This window comes from Talpa occidentalis, unplaced genomic scaffold (genome assembly GCF_014898055.3).
Source record: "Talpa occidentalis isolate TD23 unplaced genomic scaffold, MPIMG_talOcc4v2.1 talOcc4.13, whole genome shotgun sequence".
NCBI lineage: Eukaryota > Metazoa > Chordata > Mammalia > Eulipotyphla > Talpidae > Talpa > Talpa occidentalis.
Genome location: NW_023601322.1, coordinates 4,593,810 through 4,613,425, shown reverse-complemented (window position 1 = coordinate 4,613,425; position 19,616 = coordinate 4,593,810). Strand labels below are relative to the sequence as shown.

General features: G+C 39.6%; 1 protein-coding gene across 1 annotated transcript in view; it reads left to right on the top strand.

Moving 5' to 3' along the window:
- DOK6 (docking protein 6) overlaps window positions 1-19,616 on the top strand; it is a 329,181-nt gene that overhangs the window by 207,120 nt on the left and 102,445 nt on the right. The window contains exon 5 of the mRNA XM_037508418.2: window positions 9,967-10,156. Coding sequence (XP_037364315.2) covers window positions 9,967-10,156 — 190 coding nt within the window. The remainder of the gene's footprint in view (window positions 1-9,966; window positions 10,157-19,616) is intronic.

Genomic DNA, 19,616 nt, shown 5'->3' with positions numbered 1-19,616 from the left:
AGCATGCTTACTCCAGTTTGAAAAGCACCCATACCATAGATGAAGGAATCATACTCATTATACTTACAGTGTCTGCCTGAAATGTAAGAAAACTTGGGAATCAAATTTCCAGATCAGAAACCCCAGCTCATGCCATTACGGCAACATCATTCAACCTTTCTGATTCCAAGAACATTTGAAAACCCTTCCTCCATTATACTAGAGTCAGTGAACAAGCGCCACTGAGAAACTCATGCATCCTAGCAACCTCATTATCTCAAGCCAAGCAACTCTAGACAGCTTGAACCACCACTGACATAGCTGTGCACTGTAGTTGGCACAGCTCACAGCCCTGCCTACTCAGGGCACCACAGACCTGCACCAGAGCTATGCCCACCCACTGCTGACGGACAGCCCCACCTACCATGCCACCCCAGCTGCAAGCACATGGGTGAAAGTGCATGAAACTACTTTGAGCACTTATCTTGGGCAGATATCACCTACCAATGGCCAATCCTACAAGACTAGAAAAGGTAAAGGAGTTTCATGATACATAGAAGCAAATACTAATTGTCAAGCAAATTGGGGAGACTGGAACATGTGCCAAGGAAAGGAATAAGAAAAATCCCAGGGTGGGGGGGATTTTAAAAAATGGAGTAAGTACACTAACTGATCTATAATTATAAATATGCTTATCAAATTCAGGAGAAGAACAGATGAACCAGAAAATTAAAGAAAGATTCAAAGAAGTTATAGAGTTGAGAATATAAATATAGGACTGAAAAATATAATTGAAGAGACAACAACAAACTAAATGAAGCAAAGCAGCAGATAAGTGGGGACAAAGCAACAGAACTCCCAGAGAGAGCAGCAACATGAACAAACTTTAAAAGGCAGGATACCTTAAGGGACATTCGGGACATCAAGAGGAATAATACTGCATTATAGGTGTCCCTAAAGGAGAAGAGACAGACAGTCAAAAAGTTGAAAAGATTATACTTAACAAATCTAAAGAGATCCACAGGAAGATTATCGTAATTAAAATGATAAAATTTAAAGATAAAAAGAGTATTATTTAAAGATGCCTTATCAAGTGCAAGCAAACCCCACTTAAGGCTATCAGTAAAATTTCAACAGAAACCTTGCAGGCCAGAAGAGTGTGATGAAATAATCGAAGTGCTGAAAGGAAAATGCTTCCAACTAAACGTTAGATACCTAGCAAGGCTATCACACAGAATTAAAGGAAAGATGAAGAACTTCCAGCAGGCAAAAGCAAAAGGAGTTCATTGCCACTAAATTGACATTGCAAAAATAGTTAAAGGAGTGTCTCTAAACTGAACAGAAATTGCATTAGCAACAAGAAACAATGCAAAGGAAAAAACTCACTGGAAAAAAAGGAAATGTACAGTAAAAGTAGACCATCAAGTACTAATAAAGCAAGCATAAAAAATTAAAAGGCAAAAGTAGTAAAATTAACTGAAGCCACAATAATAGTTATGGTAGACACATAATACAAAGATGCTAAATGAGATACTGATATTAAATTTGGGAGAATATGAAATTGAAGTTTTGGAATGTGTTCAAATTTAAGTAGCTATTAACTCAGAACAGAACTTTTTTCACAAAAGATGAGGGAGCAAACCAGAAAAGTGCCAGACAACAATGAACCAGATGGCAATAAATTTGTATTTTTTAATGAGCACCTCAATGTAATTGGATTAAAGTCTCCAATCAAAAGATAGTGAGTAGCTGAATGGATTATTAAACAAGGCGAATAATATGCTCCTTCCAAAAGACTCGCTTTAGGGGTAAGGATGCAGCCTGAAAATGAAGGGATGGAGTAAAGATACCCAGAAGGTATCTGCAGCTCAGTGTTCATTGCAGCAATATCACAACAGCCCAGGTATGGGACAACCTAAACATCCATCAATGTACAGGTAAAGATGTCATCATATACACAATGGAATAGTACTGTTTTTTTAAAAAATAGATTAAATCTTTCCATTGCAATCATATGTATGGATCTTAAATTGAGGGGGGTTTTCTAAGTGAACTATGTCAGAGAAAGACAAATACCATCTGCATTATATCTAGAAAACAAAGAAACAAAACCAACAAATAAACAAAACACAACAAAAACTCTCAGATTCTGACAACAGAATGGAGGTTCCAGAGGGCAAAGGATTGGTTATAGGGCACAGGAGGTCAGCTGCATGGTGGTGGATGGAACTAGACTTTTGGTAGTGAGCACAGGAAATATGCGCGGATGTGGAAGTCTAGAGTATAAAACTACACAACTGAAATTTATGCAATGTTACACTCAATGTTAACTCAATTTTTAAAAGACTTAAAAATTATACCCCCAAGGAATAATTAATAGTATCTGAAGATTCTTATACTCTACATTTTAAGTGTAATATAAAGGGCTTAATAATTTATATAATAATTGTGTTTGTTTATTAAGATACATTCTTTCACAGAGACTATTATAAGATACAGCGATTGAATTGATCTTATTTCCAAAGACAATTTTCTGTATTTACTGCAATGAGTATGATTTACTTGGAAATGCAGATAAAATATTGTCAACAATTATTTTTATTTTTTTTAATTTTATATATTTTTACATCATTCTTCATTTTTGCACAATGTATGCATTTTCATCTTGGTTATAGTCCCCATACAATTCCCAGAACTCTTGTTTTGATCCTATGTGTTTTTATTTATTTATTTATTTTTAAGGATTTATTTATTTATTTATACAAGCACGGGGTAGAGTCAGAAGCTCGGGACGGTGAGAGAATTCACCAGAACCGGAGCGGGGAACAGAACAGGCAGACTGATGAAATACACTGCTGAGGGGAGCAGCGGGTGCAGCAGGAGAGGTCTGCGCGCCATGTGGGACCCCCGAACCGGTGCTCCAGAGGCTGCGGGCAGCTCCGCAGCCCAGCACTCAACTGCTGCGCCACCAGGGGAGACCCTATTTGTCTTTAAAAGAAAGTGTGGGAGAGAGAAGAGAGGAAAACTACAGGGAAGAAAAGTACTAGGGGATCAAAAAATACTTCTAGGGTTTATTTATTCTACTGAAGTAACATGTGTTCTAACTTTATATCAGTTTCAGGTGTGCTTCACTGATAATTAACATGTATATATATTACAGAAATTGATGCAAGAAATGCAAGGGTTCTAATTCACAGCGGCCATTGAGCAGATGGCACCTGGCAACTGAATTTATTGCTACTGCCACATAATAATAAAATTAATTTTGACAAATTCTGCTGTTGTGTGGAAATGGAGTCACAATTTCTGAAGACTCCCACAAATTTTGACAAGCATAATTCATGCTTTGTTTCATTGCTGTTTTAATTGCATTTACAAGTCTCAGAATGCATCTAAATGTGCGAATATATCTGCTTTCTCCGTGTGACACCATTTCTAAAGTGCTAAAATTGACAATTGACCACAGCAACATCCCAATTTGGAGATAAGAATATAAAGTTCAGAATGATCTTGAAGGGTCTTGTTTTCTAGATAATAGCTTATCCTAGTTCATTTTTTTAGCACCTAATATAACTGTTACAAACTAAACAGATAGTGTTATATACTAGGGTGAACCTGGATTCTAGATGGAGATGAATGGTCAGCAATAAATTCCAACACTTCAGTTTCTCAAATACCAGATTCTTGTGGACTTAATACTTAACATTAGACCAATGACTTTAGCCCCTTGCTTCAATAACATTTAGTAAGCTTTTTATTCATTTGGTATCACTATTAAAATATCATATTTTGAATTAGTATGTAATGATTTTTAAACATAGAGTATAAATGGGACTTTCTTGCTGTCTCAGAGATGCACTGCTACCCTACAGATAATGAGGAAAAAGCTCCATAAATTCTGAAGAATAGTCTGAAAGATTAATTGAAGTCTGTGGAAATATCTCACAGAAGAGCAGAGAGGAGCAGGTATTTCCCCCTCTCAGGCAATGTAAAATGGGAGGATCAAGATAACATGTCACAAAATTTGGATTGTAATATTGACCATTCAACCCACCCAGGATCTGGAGCACTGGAATCATGTAGTCCTGCCAGCGCTGATCCCAGAGCAGTGTGCAAGAGACTGAGGGTAACCTCAATTGTGTTCCATTGATTTGTGTTGATTTTTATGCCAAGGAGTGATACCTCCATTTCAGTTCTATTTCTTTTTTTTTTTTTTTTTTTTGGATTGCTTTGGCTGATAAGATTTTTTGTGGCTCCATACAGACTTTAGGAACTTTGTTATATATCCGCGAAATATGCTGTTGGGATTTTGATAGGGATTGCATTGAATCTGTAGATAGCTTTAGATAAAATCATCATCATTTAAACAATGTTAACTTTGCAATCCATGACCAATCTTAGATACAGAGGACACATAGATTGGTGGTTACCAGAGAGAAAGAGGAATGGGGGTTGGTGAAACAGGTAAAGAGGGCCAATTGTGTGACCAGAGACAGAAATTTGACTTTTGGTTGGGTCGTGGATACAGACGTTGAATTAAAATATCACCTGATGGCTGAGTAATATTCCATTGTGTGTTTGTACCACATCTTCTTGATCCAGTCATCTATTTTTGGGCATTTGGCTTGTTTCCATAGCTTAGCTATTGTAAATAGTGCTGCTATAAACATAGGAGTGCAGGTTCCCTTTTGAATTAAGATTCTGTGTCCTTTGGGTGAATACCTAGGAGTAGAATTCCTGGATCACATGGAAGATCCATCTTTAGCAGGTTGAGTAATCTCCACACAGCTTTCCTTAGTGGCTGGACCAGTTTGCACTCCCACCAGCAGTGCAGGAGAGTTCCTTTTTCTCCACATCCTCGCCAGTATTTGTTGTTGCTAGTTTTTTTCATATGTGCCATTCTCACTGGTGTAAGATGGTATCTCATTGTAGTTTTGATTTGCATTTTCCTGATTACAAGTGATGCTGAACATTTTTTCATATGCCTATTGGCCATTTGCATTTCCTCTTTGGAGAAGTTCCTTTTTAGGTGTTCTGCCCATTTTTTGACTGGATTATTTTCTTTGTTTTTGTTGCATCTCATCAGCTCTTTGTAGATTTTTGTGATCAGCTCTTTATCATTAGTGTTGTGTGCTAATGTAGTTTATTAGCAGCAACATGAATGGTGCTGGAAGGGATCATGCGCAGCGAAATAAACCAGAAAGAAAAAAGAAAAATACCGGATGGTCTCACTCATAGCAGGAATTTAGAAAACCTGAATAAGGGACCAGGAAAAAGACTAATTATAATAAAGTAAAAATCAACAAGCAGCTATTAACCGGAGACACACTATAGGGGTCGGAGTAGGAGGGATTATGGTCAAAATAAGAGGGGTGGGAATTGTATGGGGACTATAACCAAGATGAAAATGCATCCACTGTGCAAAAATGAAAAATGATGTAAAAAACACATAAATTAAAAAATTAAAAAAAAAATCACCTGAACCTTATGTTACCCACTACCCTCCCTTATTTCCCCTTTGATCCTGTCTCCCTCCCTCATCCCTGTTAACCTCAAAAACCTCACTTCATTCATTAATATCACTAGTTTTTATAACTATTTTATTTGTTGACTCATCTGCCATGTACATGTCCAATATTCCTCTGTAATTCTCACCTGCTTTACTGTACATAATTTCCTTGAGCTCCTTCCATTTGTCAATGTTTTGGTTTTTTTTTTTAAGATTTATTTATTTATTTATACAAGCACTGGGCACAGTCAGAAGCGCGGGAGGGTGAGAGAATTCACCAGAGCCAGAGCAGGGAGCAGAGCAGGCAGAAGGACTGAAGTACACTGCTGAGGGGAGCAGCGGGCGGCAGGAGAGGTCTGCGCGCCATGTGGGACCCTCCTCCGGTGGCCGGGGAGCAGCCGGGGATCGAACCGATGCTGCAGAGGCTGCGGGCAGCTTCGCAACCCAGCGCTCAACTGCTGCGCCACCGGGGAGGCCCTTTTTGTCAATGTTTTCTTTCCTTCTGGTTGAATAGTACTCCATAGTGTATAAAATGTCTGTGCTGTTATAAACCAAGGTTACCATGATAAAATTCTTATCAACAGATTGATATAGATAAGTATCACTGTTTTTTCATACATTAATTAATAGGCAACCTTTATTGTATCAAAATGCAATTTCATGGGCAATGTATTTTGGTATTTTTTATGGTATTTTTTAATCTCAGAATTGTGTGTATGTGTGTGTGTGTGTGTGGTGTGTTTACAACAGTGACTACATTCTAAGCTAACAAATATTTTTAAATAAACATTTCATAAATTGACTTCACACATTCAGCATTCTTCACGAGATCATACTAGTAGAATTTTTATTCATGCCTCAAGATATTGTTATCATTATTAGACAACTAATTTTTTTACTAATTCTTTTGGGTACTTGGAAAAATATGTTATTGAGTGTTTTGTAACAAGTTTGGATTGTTGTTGAATATCTTTTTAAAAAAACATTTGAATACATATATCTTGATATATTGTAAATTATCCTATACCCCTTTTTTTTTCCTGTCTCTCTCCCATTTTTTGTTCCAATGGTCAGAAAATCTCTTTCTTTTCAGGTCAGTCTTGAGTCCATTGAGATGGAATTCATTCATTAGAGCAGAGTAAAAAACATTTTTGAATAAAATGTGCTGGGACAAATATCACTTTACAAAAGCATTCCTGTGGTTGTGCTAATGCCACTGCTTCCCAAACAATATTTCAAAATGCATTTCACAAATCAGCAGTTCTCAAACTGTGGTCCCCAGGGTAGCAGTGTCACCAGCCAGGAACTACTGTGTCAGAAATTATAAAGGTGGAGGAACCCCAGCAACTGTATTTAAACAAGCCCTCCAGGTGATTTTAATGGACACAAAAACCTGAAGGCTAGGACCCTAGGCAATAAAAGTCAAGTGTTGGTTCTTAAATTTAAAAATGACATGTTTAGAGAGTGATTTAGATTATTTCACAGTGGCAATGTTTTTCAAAAGTCATTCTAGTGGAGCCAGTTTTAACTATGCCCTGTTGAAATCATCCTTTTGGTGAAAACCATAGTAAATTTTGGTTAAACAACATCTTTTACATTACTAAGAGCACAAATTAATTTATTCAGAGCAAATGCCAAATGGAATTCAAAGAAGTGTAATCTACCAGGTGACCTAGTGTGCCACCCCATCTTCACCGGCCTAGTCTTCTGCTGGATTAAATTAGTCTGCTTTTTAATTGAATCTCAAATCCTTGGAAATTAGCCCTTATGGGAATATGGGGTTTGAATATTTAAAATTTGAAAATAAAATATCCTAGGATGATTATTTTCAGATGATGCAGGAAATAGCATTAAAAAGAAGACCAGAGCTTGCTAAATCCTAGCATGAAGAGATTAACTTGTGTTGCTAGGTAACAAAGTGGGAAACTGGGAAACAGAGGCTCGTGATAGAGAAAGGACACAAGAGGAGGCACATTTCACCTGCTCCTATTGCCTGGAGATGCCTGAGAAGGCCAACTTATCCAATCCTTCTGGGCACCTTATCCAATCACTTTTATTTGTTTGTAAAAGTGCCTCAATGAATTTGATTTCTAGAGCTCCCTATCATGTGAATCTTATTGAATTTGCTGGTTCATGATTTTCCAGCTTTCGCCCATGTCCACTGTGATGATTATATGCTTTCGCTGTTTATTACTGCTAAGTTTTATCTGCTAACATTTGAGCACAAAAACATTTTCGTGGAAATGGAATGGTCCTTCTGGGTGCTGTGCAATACTCAGTAGGTTTTACATAATTTGTGTTTCATGCACCATCTATTTGAAGGACACTCAATGTCAGGATTCTTTTTTACATCTTTTCAACCAAATATCAAACTATGGGTGTGAATATCAAGGGTCAGTGCAGTCTAAAGCAACAGTAAGATTGGTGATAAAATTTATTTATTTCAACATTTTGGGAAGAAGTGTTTGCACTTTCTTGGCATTTTGACAATGATCATTTGGGTGTTATCCCCAGATGCCAGAATTGATGGGGGGAAAAAAAGTTAAAAGGAAGTTGTACTTTCTATTTTTATAATATTTTCCCTATGCACAGCACATACCTCTAGAATTTCATCAAAAGGGTCTTGACCAAAGAAAGGGAGATAGTTATCCGGGCATTATCTATACTCCCGAGTCACTCTGTTGAGTTTAAGTTTCATTTAGACTCTTAAATGAGATCATGTCCCTTCGATTTGCTACTTATAATCCCATTGGAGTGGGAACTGTGGTAGGAATGTGAGTGATGTATTTAATGTTAAATGTTGATATTTGGTTGTACCCAAGAATTTTAAGATTTATGGAATATGGTATGTACACTGATAAGTAGATCAGTGGGTAGCACGCAGGTAGGGGTAGACATGTTTTATGGCAGATAATTAATGGAACAATGTTCTTCCTTCACTTTTCAGTAAAGAATTTATCTCCTTGGGTTTTTTTCTTTAGGAAGTGAATCGGAAATTCACATATATGTTATTATAGTTTGTGAGTCAGTAATCTAAGTAAAATATTGAATCCTTAGATTATTTTTGGTCAAAAAATATCTAGACACTTTCTTATAAATACTGGCCACTGGGTTACTCGTTTCCAAGCTGTTGTGCTTAAGTTAAAGTTAACTCTTGGGAATCTGAATTTTGGTTTTTGGCATCAGCAAATCTTTATTTTGCAAAATGCCTGCCACAAGAGACATTCTTTGTATTATACAGACAATCCCTCAGTGCCTGCAAAGATGGAGTGTTCAAGAGCTTGGTGTTATGATGGATGATGGCATGTTCCTAAACATATCAATCCCTTTCCAGCTGCCACTGCACCCTAGGCCTCTCAAAATAATTCAGCAGCACTGCCTTAAAGCACTTTACACAATTAAATTTGAGTTCACAAAGATATTTCTGCTCATAATTCTTAAATTTTTTGTTATTGTGACCCATTTTTTGGGGGGTAATTCCTCAATTCTTACACCCATATGGATGTATATACACATATGTGTATATATGTGTATATTCTTGGTTTAGAACAAGTGATAAATAAAAATCAGTTATATATGCATATGTGTATATAAATATACATATGTTATATATCAGTTATGTATGTGTATATGTATATACACATTTATAACTGATTTTTATTTATCGCTTGCTCTAACCCAAGAATATAGTGCTAGGAATTCGGGGTATTTTATGGGACATTATATAGCGCATACTAACTTCTTGATTTATTGGAATTTATGAAATAATCTTATTTTTCAAAATAAAGTGCATCTAATGCATTTAAATGGGGATCAAGGACTACAGAATTCTTCTGTAGACTTAGAGATACACAGAAAGTTATAAAGCCAGGTTTGCAATCATGGCCTAATAATCATATTTTCAACTATAGAATATCCAGGAGAGAAAGGAGTTTGTATTTTCATTTTTGCTCACCAAAACAGTGTCTTAAATTCTGCAGCAGATAATAATGAAATCTGCAATTATCATATGCTGAATTTGACCAAAAGTTCAATGTGTTTTGAGAGTCACTCTGAGTTCCTGTGGAAAGACAAAATGGAGTAAATTTTGGCTTACATAAGACATTCCCCGCAGGCATTGTGCATATGATATCCACTTATATTGTGTAAAGAAGCAAAGAGTGCCATTTGGGTACTGACCCCACTTGACTTTTTACACTTACAGTTCAATTGCACAATTTAACCCTTTCATCTTCACCACAGAGAATGCCTGCAACAAGAATTTGTAAAAAGGGTGTTGTAGAATAAGTGAATAAATGAACAATGAAGTTCACATTGACCTTATTTCTTATAAATGAAATGGAAAGGTAGTGTTTTTCAGTGTATTTGACGTCATCAAGGAACGTGGTAACCCTTTCTGAAGACCTTCACTGTGCAGATTCATGCAAGGCTGCCATCAAGTTCATCTCTTTTAACTTTCTCCGTCCTTGTCTCCGCAGAACGATTCAATGTGTATCTTATGCCTACACCAAATCTGGACATTTACGGCGAGTGCACCATGCAGATCACTCACGAGAACATCTATCTCTGGGATATCCACAATGCCAAGGTCAAACTGGTGATGTGGCCTCTCAGCTCACTGCGGAGGTATGGACGGGACTCCACGTGGTTCACATTTGAATCGGGCAGGTAAGCACCAAGGCAGAGTCTTGTGAGAATTGTCCTGTCCATCCCTGGCGGGGTGATTGGCATTTGCGAAAAGGTTAACAGTCACCAAATTCAGAACTCCTTCAGATTCATATTGTCAGTGTGAGTAAGGTGAGAGTCATTCTTTGGCAGAAAGAATAACTCAAAGAATTTCAAAATAATTTCAGTCCCTGAAATTAGCATCAAACTCATTTCCTGTTTGTTTAAATCATGCAATATGTTTTGCCACATCATTGCAACACTCTTTTGTTGGTGTCTCATCATGCCATTGGATTCCCATAGAATGCAGTTTGTCCTTGTCGGCGTTCTTCTTGTGAGTGTTTAATAAACCATTTCAAAAGGAGTTTTATGGAAAACATTGAGCCATTACTTTCTAGGTCTGAGATCAGTTCATGCAATATTCCTTTATCCAGATGCTATGTTAATAATACTAGTGAAGTGTGGGCCTCCCCTGGTGGCGCAGTGATTGAGCGCTGGGCCGCGAGGCTGCCCACAGCCTCTGCAGTGCTGGTTTGTTCCCCGGCCACCGGCGAGGGTCCCACAAAAATAATAATAATAATAATAATAATGATAATAATAATGATAGTGAGGTATAAATTAATTCAGGAGAACTGAAGAAATGTTGGTAAGCCCATAAGTTATGAAATGTGTAACTCAGATTTTAAACTTCTTGAGTCAAGACTAATGCCTCCGTTTCCGATGGCAGCCTAAAGTCGGTTCCATAAGCGACTGCAAGGAGTGCTTGCCTCACGATCATCCTCTGCAGACACCGGCTCAGACATGAGCCTCCACCAGTTAAATCGGCATCTTTGTTCAGTGACCCCTTTGTGATAATGACATGCATCCAAGATAAGACGTAGGGTCGGGACGCTGTGCAAGTGATGTTTAATGGGTCGGTCTCCACAGCCGGGACATGATTTATCACATCCTGAAAATGAATCTGTGGCGTTGTCAAGTAATTACAGTGAGATTTGGTTGCATGGATATAGCCGTTTTAATTTCCTAACTTCTTACAAAACTGTTAAATTCTCTTCCAAGGTCAGATTCTAATAATATCCATCTGGAGTAGGCTATGTGTCTTTTAAAATTTTAAGGAGAGAAAAAGGCTAAGCTGAAGTCATTTTACAAGGTTGGAGCCCTTTAGCTAACTAAGGTGACATCAAAGTCTCGACTGCTCTGATTTCTCAAAGAGCTTCCAAGGTTGTATTTGTTTAGTTGCCTATGAGTGGGTGCCGCTATTTCCGTCTGCTAGGTATTGACAGTGTAATGGTAATCATGTTCTAGACACCATTTGGAAATAAAAATTCTAAGTTATATGATATGCACTATTTTAAAATTGCATGGCTATGAAACGGAAATTATAGATTAGAGAGTCACTCGCCTGAAACTTAGGATGCTTTTCTTCTTACTAGCCTTCAAATGGAGTGTATGTATTTTTCAAGAGGGGCATATGGTTTCTTTTTCATCACTTAGCAAAACTTCCTCCTGGATTCCCTCCCGTGATCTTTGTCCTAAGTACTTCTGGTTTCCTTTTTTTATGAAGAGCAATTTAGCTACCTTGTCTCCTGATTTTAGTAGGTGATAAACAAGTTGTATTTTTTTCCCTTGTATAGTGGTTGGCAGAATTTCACTCCACTTGCTTCTGTCCACACTAGTTTTTGTCAATTTCGTTTCCTTTAAAGTCCTTAAGGGAAATATGTTGACTACAGGTTTTTAAATTGATATTCTCGGTCAAAACATCAAAGTACTTACGTGAAACTTGTTTTATCTGATGGTCAATAATAATTGGTCTCCTGTGATCTTGATGTCTTTTAATAATTTTTAGATAGATGAAAAATGTTAACTTAGGTCATTTGGCTTTCTTGTCTTCAGTTTTCTTGTTTATCTTAGGAAGTCTGTTTTGCATAATCTAGGCACATGACTCTTGAGGAAATGAAAAGACAAGATACAGGTTTGGAAAAGATATTTGAAAGTCTTGTATTTGACAATACACTTGTACCACAATATGCAAAGAATATCGAAATTTCCACACAAAAAAGTGCACATGTTGCACTTTATACATTTTCTTTGTAAATCCCCCAGATTGGGAATATTAAATTGTATGATTAAAAAAAAATTAGTGCAAACTTTTGAGGGAGCAATTGAAAAGAAAGGCTTAAAATCATCCATAATAGCTCCATATTTAAATAACTGTTTTTAATATGTTTTCAAATTCTGTAAATAACGATATCCTATCTTTTTATGTAATATTGGGAAATAACCTTTAAGCCTTTCAAAATCAAGGTCCTCAAAGCTGTATGGTATCTGATCATTAATTGAACATTAAAATCTTCTCAAAATGAACTCACATAAATAAAGCCACAATGACCATCTGCTGAAAGACGTGCAATCTCCTGACTATTTTCTTACCAGAGTCCTTTTAAAGACTCATTGGGTCAAAGGATGTGAATGTTTTCAAGGTTTTTCATAATATAGCAAATTGCTGTCAAGGAAAGCGCGAATAGTTCATCCACCCTTTGATGGTGAGCTCTTCTTGACCCCGGCACCACAGCATTAAAATAATGACTTAAATGTCTCTGTTTTGAAAGAGGACTTGGCTATGTGGTTATGCTTTTCCTTTCTCTTTTATTTGTTTCTTTATTTTCATGATTAGAGGTTGTCCTTATGTAAGCTGCTCGTTTGTAATTGGATATTTTTTTCCTTCTCTAAATTGTGAGTGTCCTTTGCCTTTTAATAATTGGGATAATTGACCATTACTTTATGCATCTGTTTTATAATTTCACATGAGCTCCCTCTTGTTAAAGGGAACCAAGGGCAAAAGGTGGCACTACTTGATGCAGAGATAAAGGCAGGGGTCTCTCTTCCCTGCGCCAGGATGGGGTGGGTAACAAGACAGGGGCAATTAAAAAATCAAAATTGCAGAAGAGGGCTGGTCAGTCGTCCTAGGAAACCTACAGCCAAAGGACCTACATGTTCTGCTTTTCTTTTTATTTCTTTTTCCTTTCATTATTTCCTTTTATTATTTCCTTTTATTTATTTCCTTTGAGCTTTTTGCAGAATGTAATTTTAATTCTTGTATCTATGTTACTGGATATTCTGGAAAGTAATAAAATTGCACTTATCAAAGTACTCTTTTTTCCACTGGCAGGTGTTTTTTTAAATGTACTGTTAAATTCTACTTTCCCACTGAAATATCAAAATGAACAATAGAGATGGTTCTAGACCATTATTTCTGGAGGAGCATACCTCTACATCCGCATAATTATGATCATGTTCCACTAGTGCCAGGGAGCACGTGTGGAGTGTGAGGGTGGGAGAGCCAGGCCTGGAAGCTCCCAGGGAGGATTGACTCAGAGGACAGTGCAGTTGGGAGAAGAATCCATTGTCTCCTGTCACTTCAGGGCAATTGCTCTTTCACGATAGCAATTGCCCATTTGTATTTTAGGAGTAAAAAAAAAAAAAAAAAAAAGCCAACCAATTTTCCATGCGAGCCTATTTTCTCAAAAACTCAAAAAAGCTACTCAGACCTGTAGAGAAAAGGAGAGGATTCATGATTATATGCTGTTTTATACTGTGGAAAACAAAACTACACTTTTAACTGCTGATACAGCATTTTATTTCATGGAACCTCATAAATATTGTAAGCATAAATCAGGATGAGTTCAGATGCCTGCAGAACAAAATTCAAGTGAGCCCAAAATTCTTTTTTATAAAATTATTGTTCAAAACATAACCTCCCTATCCAGCACAATATTTCATATAACAAAATTGGCATTTAAAATGTATGTTTTACTAACTTTGATAATACTGTCTCTGTTTAAAAGCCTGAGGAAAATCTGGTTATATAGTCTTAATAATTGAAAAATGTAAACCAGTATTTAAATACTGAGCTACAGTTCTGCTGAGGAGGTGGCTCGTGGGAGCAGTGCTGAGTGTGCTGCACTCAGGGATGCTGTGATGGCATCCCAAACTTTTTTGCTCACAAATGCAGAGAGAAATTTTTCCTTCTCTAACTCATGCTCAGTGAGTTAAAAGGAAAGGTAACCTAGAGAGCTCTTAAAAATTTTACCAAAACAAGATCCCAAAATAAATAAATATAACTGTCAGAGTTAAAAACTTGACTCCTAAGGAAATGAAAAGACAAGATACAGGTTTGGAGAAGATATTTGAAAGTCATGTATTTGACAAAACACATGTACCACAATATGCAAAGAATGTCAAAATTTCCACAAAAAGAAAAAAATAAAATCCAGTTTAAAAAACAGAACAGATTTGCTGAGGCACTTCACCAAGAAGATACACAGTTGACCAATAACTGCATTTTAAAAATTGCCAAACTGAATTAGTCATTAAAGAAATGCAAATTAAAATCATGCTGACTAAAATGAAAATGAAAAATCTGATAAAACCAAGTGCTGACAAGGACAGCAGATGGAATGCCCTCAATAATGCTGGTGGTAATGCAAGCTGGCGTAGCCACTCTAGAAAGCAATTTTGGCATTTTCAAAAGTAAATGTTAAAATCCACCCAAAATATCACCCCCAAATCCTACTTCTATGAATTTCCTCAAGAAAAATGAAAATAGGTGCCCATGTAAAATCTGCCCATGATTGTTTATAGTCATCTTATCACTCAAGACTGGACAAATCAGATGCCCCTCGATAAGCAGAAAAGCTGCAGTAAATCCATCAAGAGAGCGTGATGTGGTGCTCTGTTATAAAAAGGAACAAATGACTGATGCTGTAACAACAGATGGATGGATCTCAAATGCATCGTTCTACTTAAAGGAGGTACAGCCAAGGACAACTTACTTCATGGTTCCCTTTGCATAAAATACTGGAAAAGCAAAACTACAGGGGTCGACAATAGACCACTGACTGCTGAGAGAGGTGGGCGTGGAGAACTATGACTATAAAGCAACAATACAAGAGATTTGGGGGGCTGATGAAACTGCTCTTTATCTTAATTGTGGAGGTGGAACAGCTTACAACTGTCTTTTTCCAGTAGCAACAGCCTAGCAAGAATACACCTTTCTGTTTGTGTAGGAAATTGAAACTGTGTTCAAGTAGTGACTACAAAGCAACAACATGAAGGAACTGGGTGGTTTTTCCTTGCTTGGACGGTAAATAAGCAAAGAACAAACTAAAGAAGCACAACAAAAATAATTATTATACTCTATGAAAAAATATGGTAGTTGCCAGAGGGGAGGGGAAGGGAGTGGGTGGAGAGGGAGTCAGTCTGGTGGTGAGAAGGGCACTAGAATGTGGGTGGTGGGAAGGTGAGGCTTACATATACAGAGAAGAAGATGCACCCCCAAAATATGTATGGTATTGACAATCAATGGCAAGTCAATAAAACCATTAAAGAATAAAAATACTTAGGTGTCCAGTAGAAAAAAAAATTCAATTAAAAATAATAATGTGTTTCTCTCTCTATGGCTTTTGTGGAGAGGGTTTGTGGCTTGGGTGAATTTGTTTTAACTCTGTATTTCTCAACATCTAGGGGAAGACTTGGAAAACAAAAATGTTAACAATGCTTGTTGGTTTGCAAGGTACTTCCAAAAAGGAACTGCGGGGGTGGGGGGGAATTTGAGAATTTGCAAACAAAAAAATACAAAGGACTTGAACAATTCAAAGCACTGTAAAATTGGAAAGGTAATTATGTTGAGTCACCAAAGAATAGGAGATAAAATTGAGAAAGTCTTTAGGTGATAAAAGCAGGTTAAAGCAGCCTCCAGGAAAAAGAGCAGATTGAGTGTGTGTCCCCACCTTTTGTTAAAACCTCTCAGTTGACTCAGGTGGACCTGGGTAAGAAGTCACAGAAGGGAGCGGTTCCTAGCGAAATCTTTTAATTAGATGAAAATGGCTCAGGATAAAGAATTGATTGAGTGGTGCTTCTACAGAGCTTGTTAAAATCGAGGTAGCATTTTTAAATCAAAAGTGTTTCGAGAAGGAAGAAATACTCCAGCAAATCTGAGTAGCGTGTCTTGGAAAGCAATCCCAACGTGGTGGGCACTGCCCCTGGTCCAGGAGATCTTCTAGAATTAAATATATATGCAACATACAGGGAAATGAACCTAAACTGAAAGAATTAGGATTTTTTAAGACTTGATAATAATCAGATCTGTCACATAAAGTTGCAGGAGTCGGGTGAGGAATGTGCAAAGCCTCAAAGGAAACAATTTGCTAATGTCCAATTCTGATCTGGCCGAGGAGCTGAAGGATAAAGGAAATGGTCCTGGGGACAGAGAGCAGAGCCTGGACGCTGAAGGGTGAGCAACGCCCCCTGCAGAGCAGAGTGACAGGCACAGGCCAGTTTTGTCCCTTAGGGGAAGCAGCATTTCGGAACGCCAGGGCCAGTCCTGGCCTCCTAGTCCTTCTTCCCTTGACAGGAATGTCTGCAGCGGGAGACTTCCTGTGTCTCTTGCGCCATTGTTCATTGGGTGGGGGTGGGTGGGGGAGAAAAATCTGTCTTCAATCATTCTTTTGAAACCAAAGGAAGTCTGGAACTGAGGTCGAGTTGTCCATCACCTGCAGACTCTGGGTGGATTGGATTTTGGTTTGTTTCCCTTGTGGAAGAATCGAGCATTTCAGAAGGGAGAAAATGGATCTGTGCTGGAAGGAAGGGATGATCAGGGCAGAGACAGTCATGCTTCCCAAATGTTCTACTTGTTCCCTGTATTTCCCTGTGCTCCTGCAGTTAGCTAGGACCAGGGGAAACTGTTCTGGGCTGCGGGGGCTAATGGACATGGCCTGCATCACCCTAGTATTTAGTCAGCAGGACCAGCCTGACCCAATGCCACAGCAGAAATTTATGTCCCATCATTCTGGAGACAGAGTTCAAGATCAACTGCTGATTTGGTTTCCCGTGAGGACATTCTTCCTTTGTGTCCGCACGGGTTGGAAAGGGAGGGAGAGAGAGCAAGTTCTCTGGTGTCTTCCTTTTATAGGGCATGAATCTTATTAGGTCAGGGCCCCACCCTTATGACATAAGCCTTGATTTTCTCCTTCAAAGCCCTGTCTCCAAGTACATTCGCTCTGGGAATTGGGATCTCAGTGTGTGCATATCAAGGGGACCCAGTTTAGTCCAGACCATGGGTACTGGAGGCTTCATCCAACCCTCCTCACCTCCTGTGGCAACTGCAGTGTCCAGTGTTGAGATAATCGAGCTACAACCTCGCTACAGCTTAGGTTTCTGAATCCATTTGCCCTGGTGTTTTGCCCAGGCCTGCATCAGACATAGCTTGAGGGAGAAATAAAGCTTTGTTGTGGTAAGCCGTGGAGATTTGTGGTTAACATTATTATATTTAAGTTCCACAGCATAACTTAACCCATATTCCTAATAGATAACCCTCCTGCGATTGCAGTACCCACTCACTAAATCTCTTTCATTACACTTCCCTATTATATTGTAATCATTGGCCAATTTGTCTCTCCAAATACCCTAGGAGCTCATTAAAGACAAGGATTATGCTTGAACCATCTCTATTTCTGTTTCTCCGGTGGTTGTCACAACATTTGACAAACGACTGAAAGCATCTCCCCAAATAAATAGGAATTTTGATGTCACAAAAACATTTAAACCGTAATGTCCCACTGAGTTTTAGTTTCATGGTATAGGACTAGAAAGGTCCTCATCTTTGGAGGATTTGCACCAGGGTTGTATATTATGTATAAAAATCATGTATCTATATAAACTCTTCCTTTAATTCCAAAGAAGTAATGTTAAGACAAAGCCTTTTTTTTTCCCTGTGTCTAATTTGGTAAATCTCTTGCTACTATAATACTAGGTCTAATTTCCCCCCCTAGGATAAAACATTCATTAAATGACTTAGGAAACTGTTCTTATCAAGAAATGCAGGCTCTGATCTTAATTTTTGCTCCATTAACTTTAAAGTTCAATACATTTTTATTGAACCCACCCATACTTCAGTGTGAATTGCTTTTCATTAATCGGTCTGCCGGGATCCCCGTGACAGTGTCCGCCTTCCTTTTAGGTATTTTACCCTCCTTGAGAAAGTTTCTAAACTTTAGTCATGGTCATTAAGTCAAGGGTGAGTGCTGGGATCAGGGGATCCGAGTCAGTGGAGAGAGAGGTGTTCCAGAAGGTTCTCCTCCCTGGGAGGGGTGGGGGGCTGGTCACGCCTGCACCCCAGGATCCCCCGGGAGCATCCTTTATCAGTGACTGATTGAGGCATTGACCGTGCACACACACGGCCGCATTCTGAAGCGGGGTGTTCTGCTGTCGGGACATGGTGTGTTGAAAGGCACCCCAGGCCGTGGTCTGTGGGCGAGTCGGGGGATAACAGCATCCTCCTGGGCCGCCCGCAGCCCCTGGTCCTCGGTGCGGGGATTCCCTCTCCGCGAGGCCAGGCTCGCTCGGCCACTCCACCGCGTGGGTCTCATTTCAGTTGAGAGGCAATTCCGCCACATTTGGATCAAGAAACCTTTTAAGATAAATTGAAGAGGGGACATGAGCTGACAGACGTGTTTGCTGGCGCTGGGCAGTGGCTGCCGCCTGAAAAGATGCCACGAGCACGTCTGCACACGAGTCCACACCAACCAGCCACGACCGCGGGCGTCCGTGGTTCCGAAGAACACCGCAGGGTCGGCCACAGCGGCCCCCCTCTAACACGCTGGAGGCAAATGAAACGCTGCTTTGTGAGAAAAGACAACCAGGGCGTCAGCGACACTGGGCGCAGGGCCGGGCCGGGACAGAGCAGGATGTCTCGGATCCGGGCAGACGAGACGGGAAAGGAGAGTCCCGGGCCCTCGGAGGCTTCCTCGGGCTTCTGCTGCACCTTTACAGCTGGTGCAGCAGCCGCACGGCAGGCCGGGGTGCTGGGGCAGGCCAGGAGGCCAGCAGGTCTCCAAGCCCCCCGCAAGTCTTCACTCTGGGTTTCTCCGGCCTTCTCTCCCCTTCTCTGTCCTGCCTCTGTCCTGCCCCTGCTGCTCTTGGCGACTGTGTCAGTGCTGCGGCCTGGCCCGCTGAGGCAGACGCGACAGCTTACAACGATGCAGGGAACGCAGGCGCCCCGTCGGGCAGGGCAGTCCTCATGGCAGGAGGGCAGAAAAGCCTGGAAACCGTTTCCCCTACACTGGGTTGACCGGGAAGGGGTGTTACCTGCCATGTGCGTGTCCAGTTCCTACCACTCTGCCTTGCTTGGCTCCCCACGATTCTCCAGAGTCCCCCCAGTTTCTAGAAAATGGCGCCATTTCATCTTTGCTTGTGGCCCAAGGGTGTCCACCGTGGGGAGCGACGCCTCTTCTCCAGCCGCCTGTCCGGGATGGACACTCAGGCCGCTCGCCTGGCCCGTCCTGCAGAGAACGCCAGGGTGACCGCTGGCGCGCGTGGAGCTTTGTGCTGATGGTTTCGTGTCCCTTGCCTCAGTGCCCGGGGTGGGCTGGCTGGGCCCTTGGTATTTCGTGTCAGCTTTTTAAGC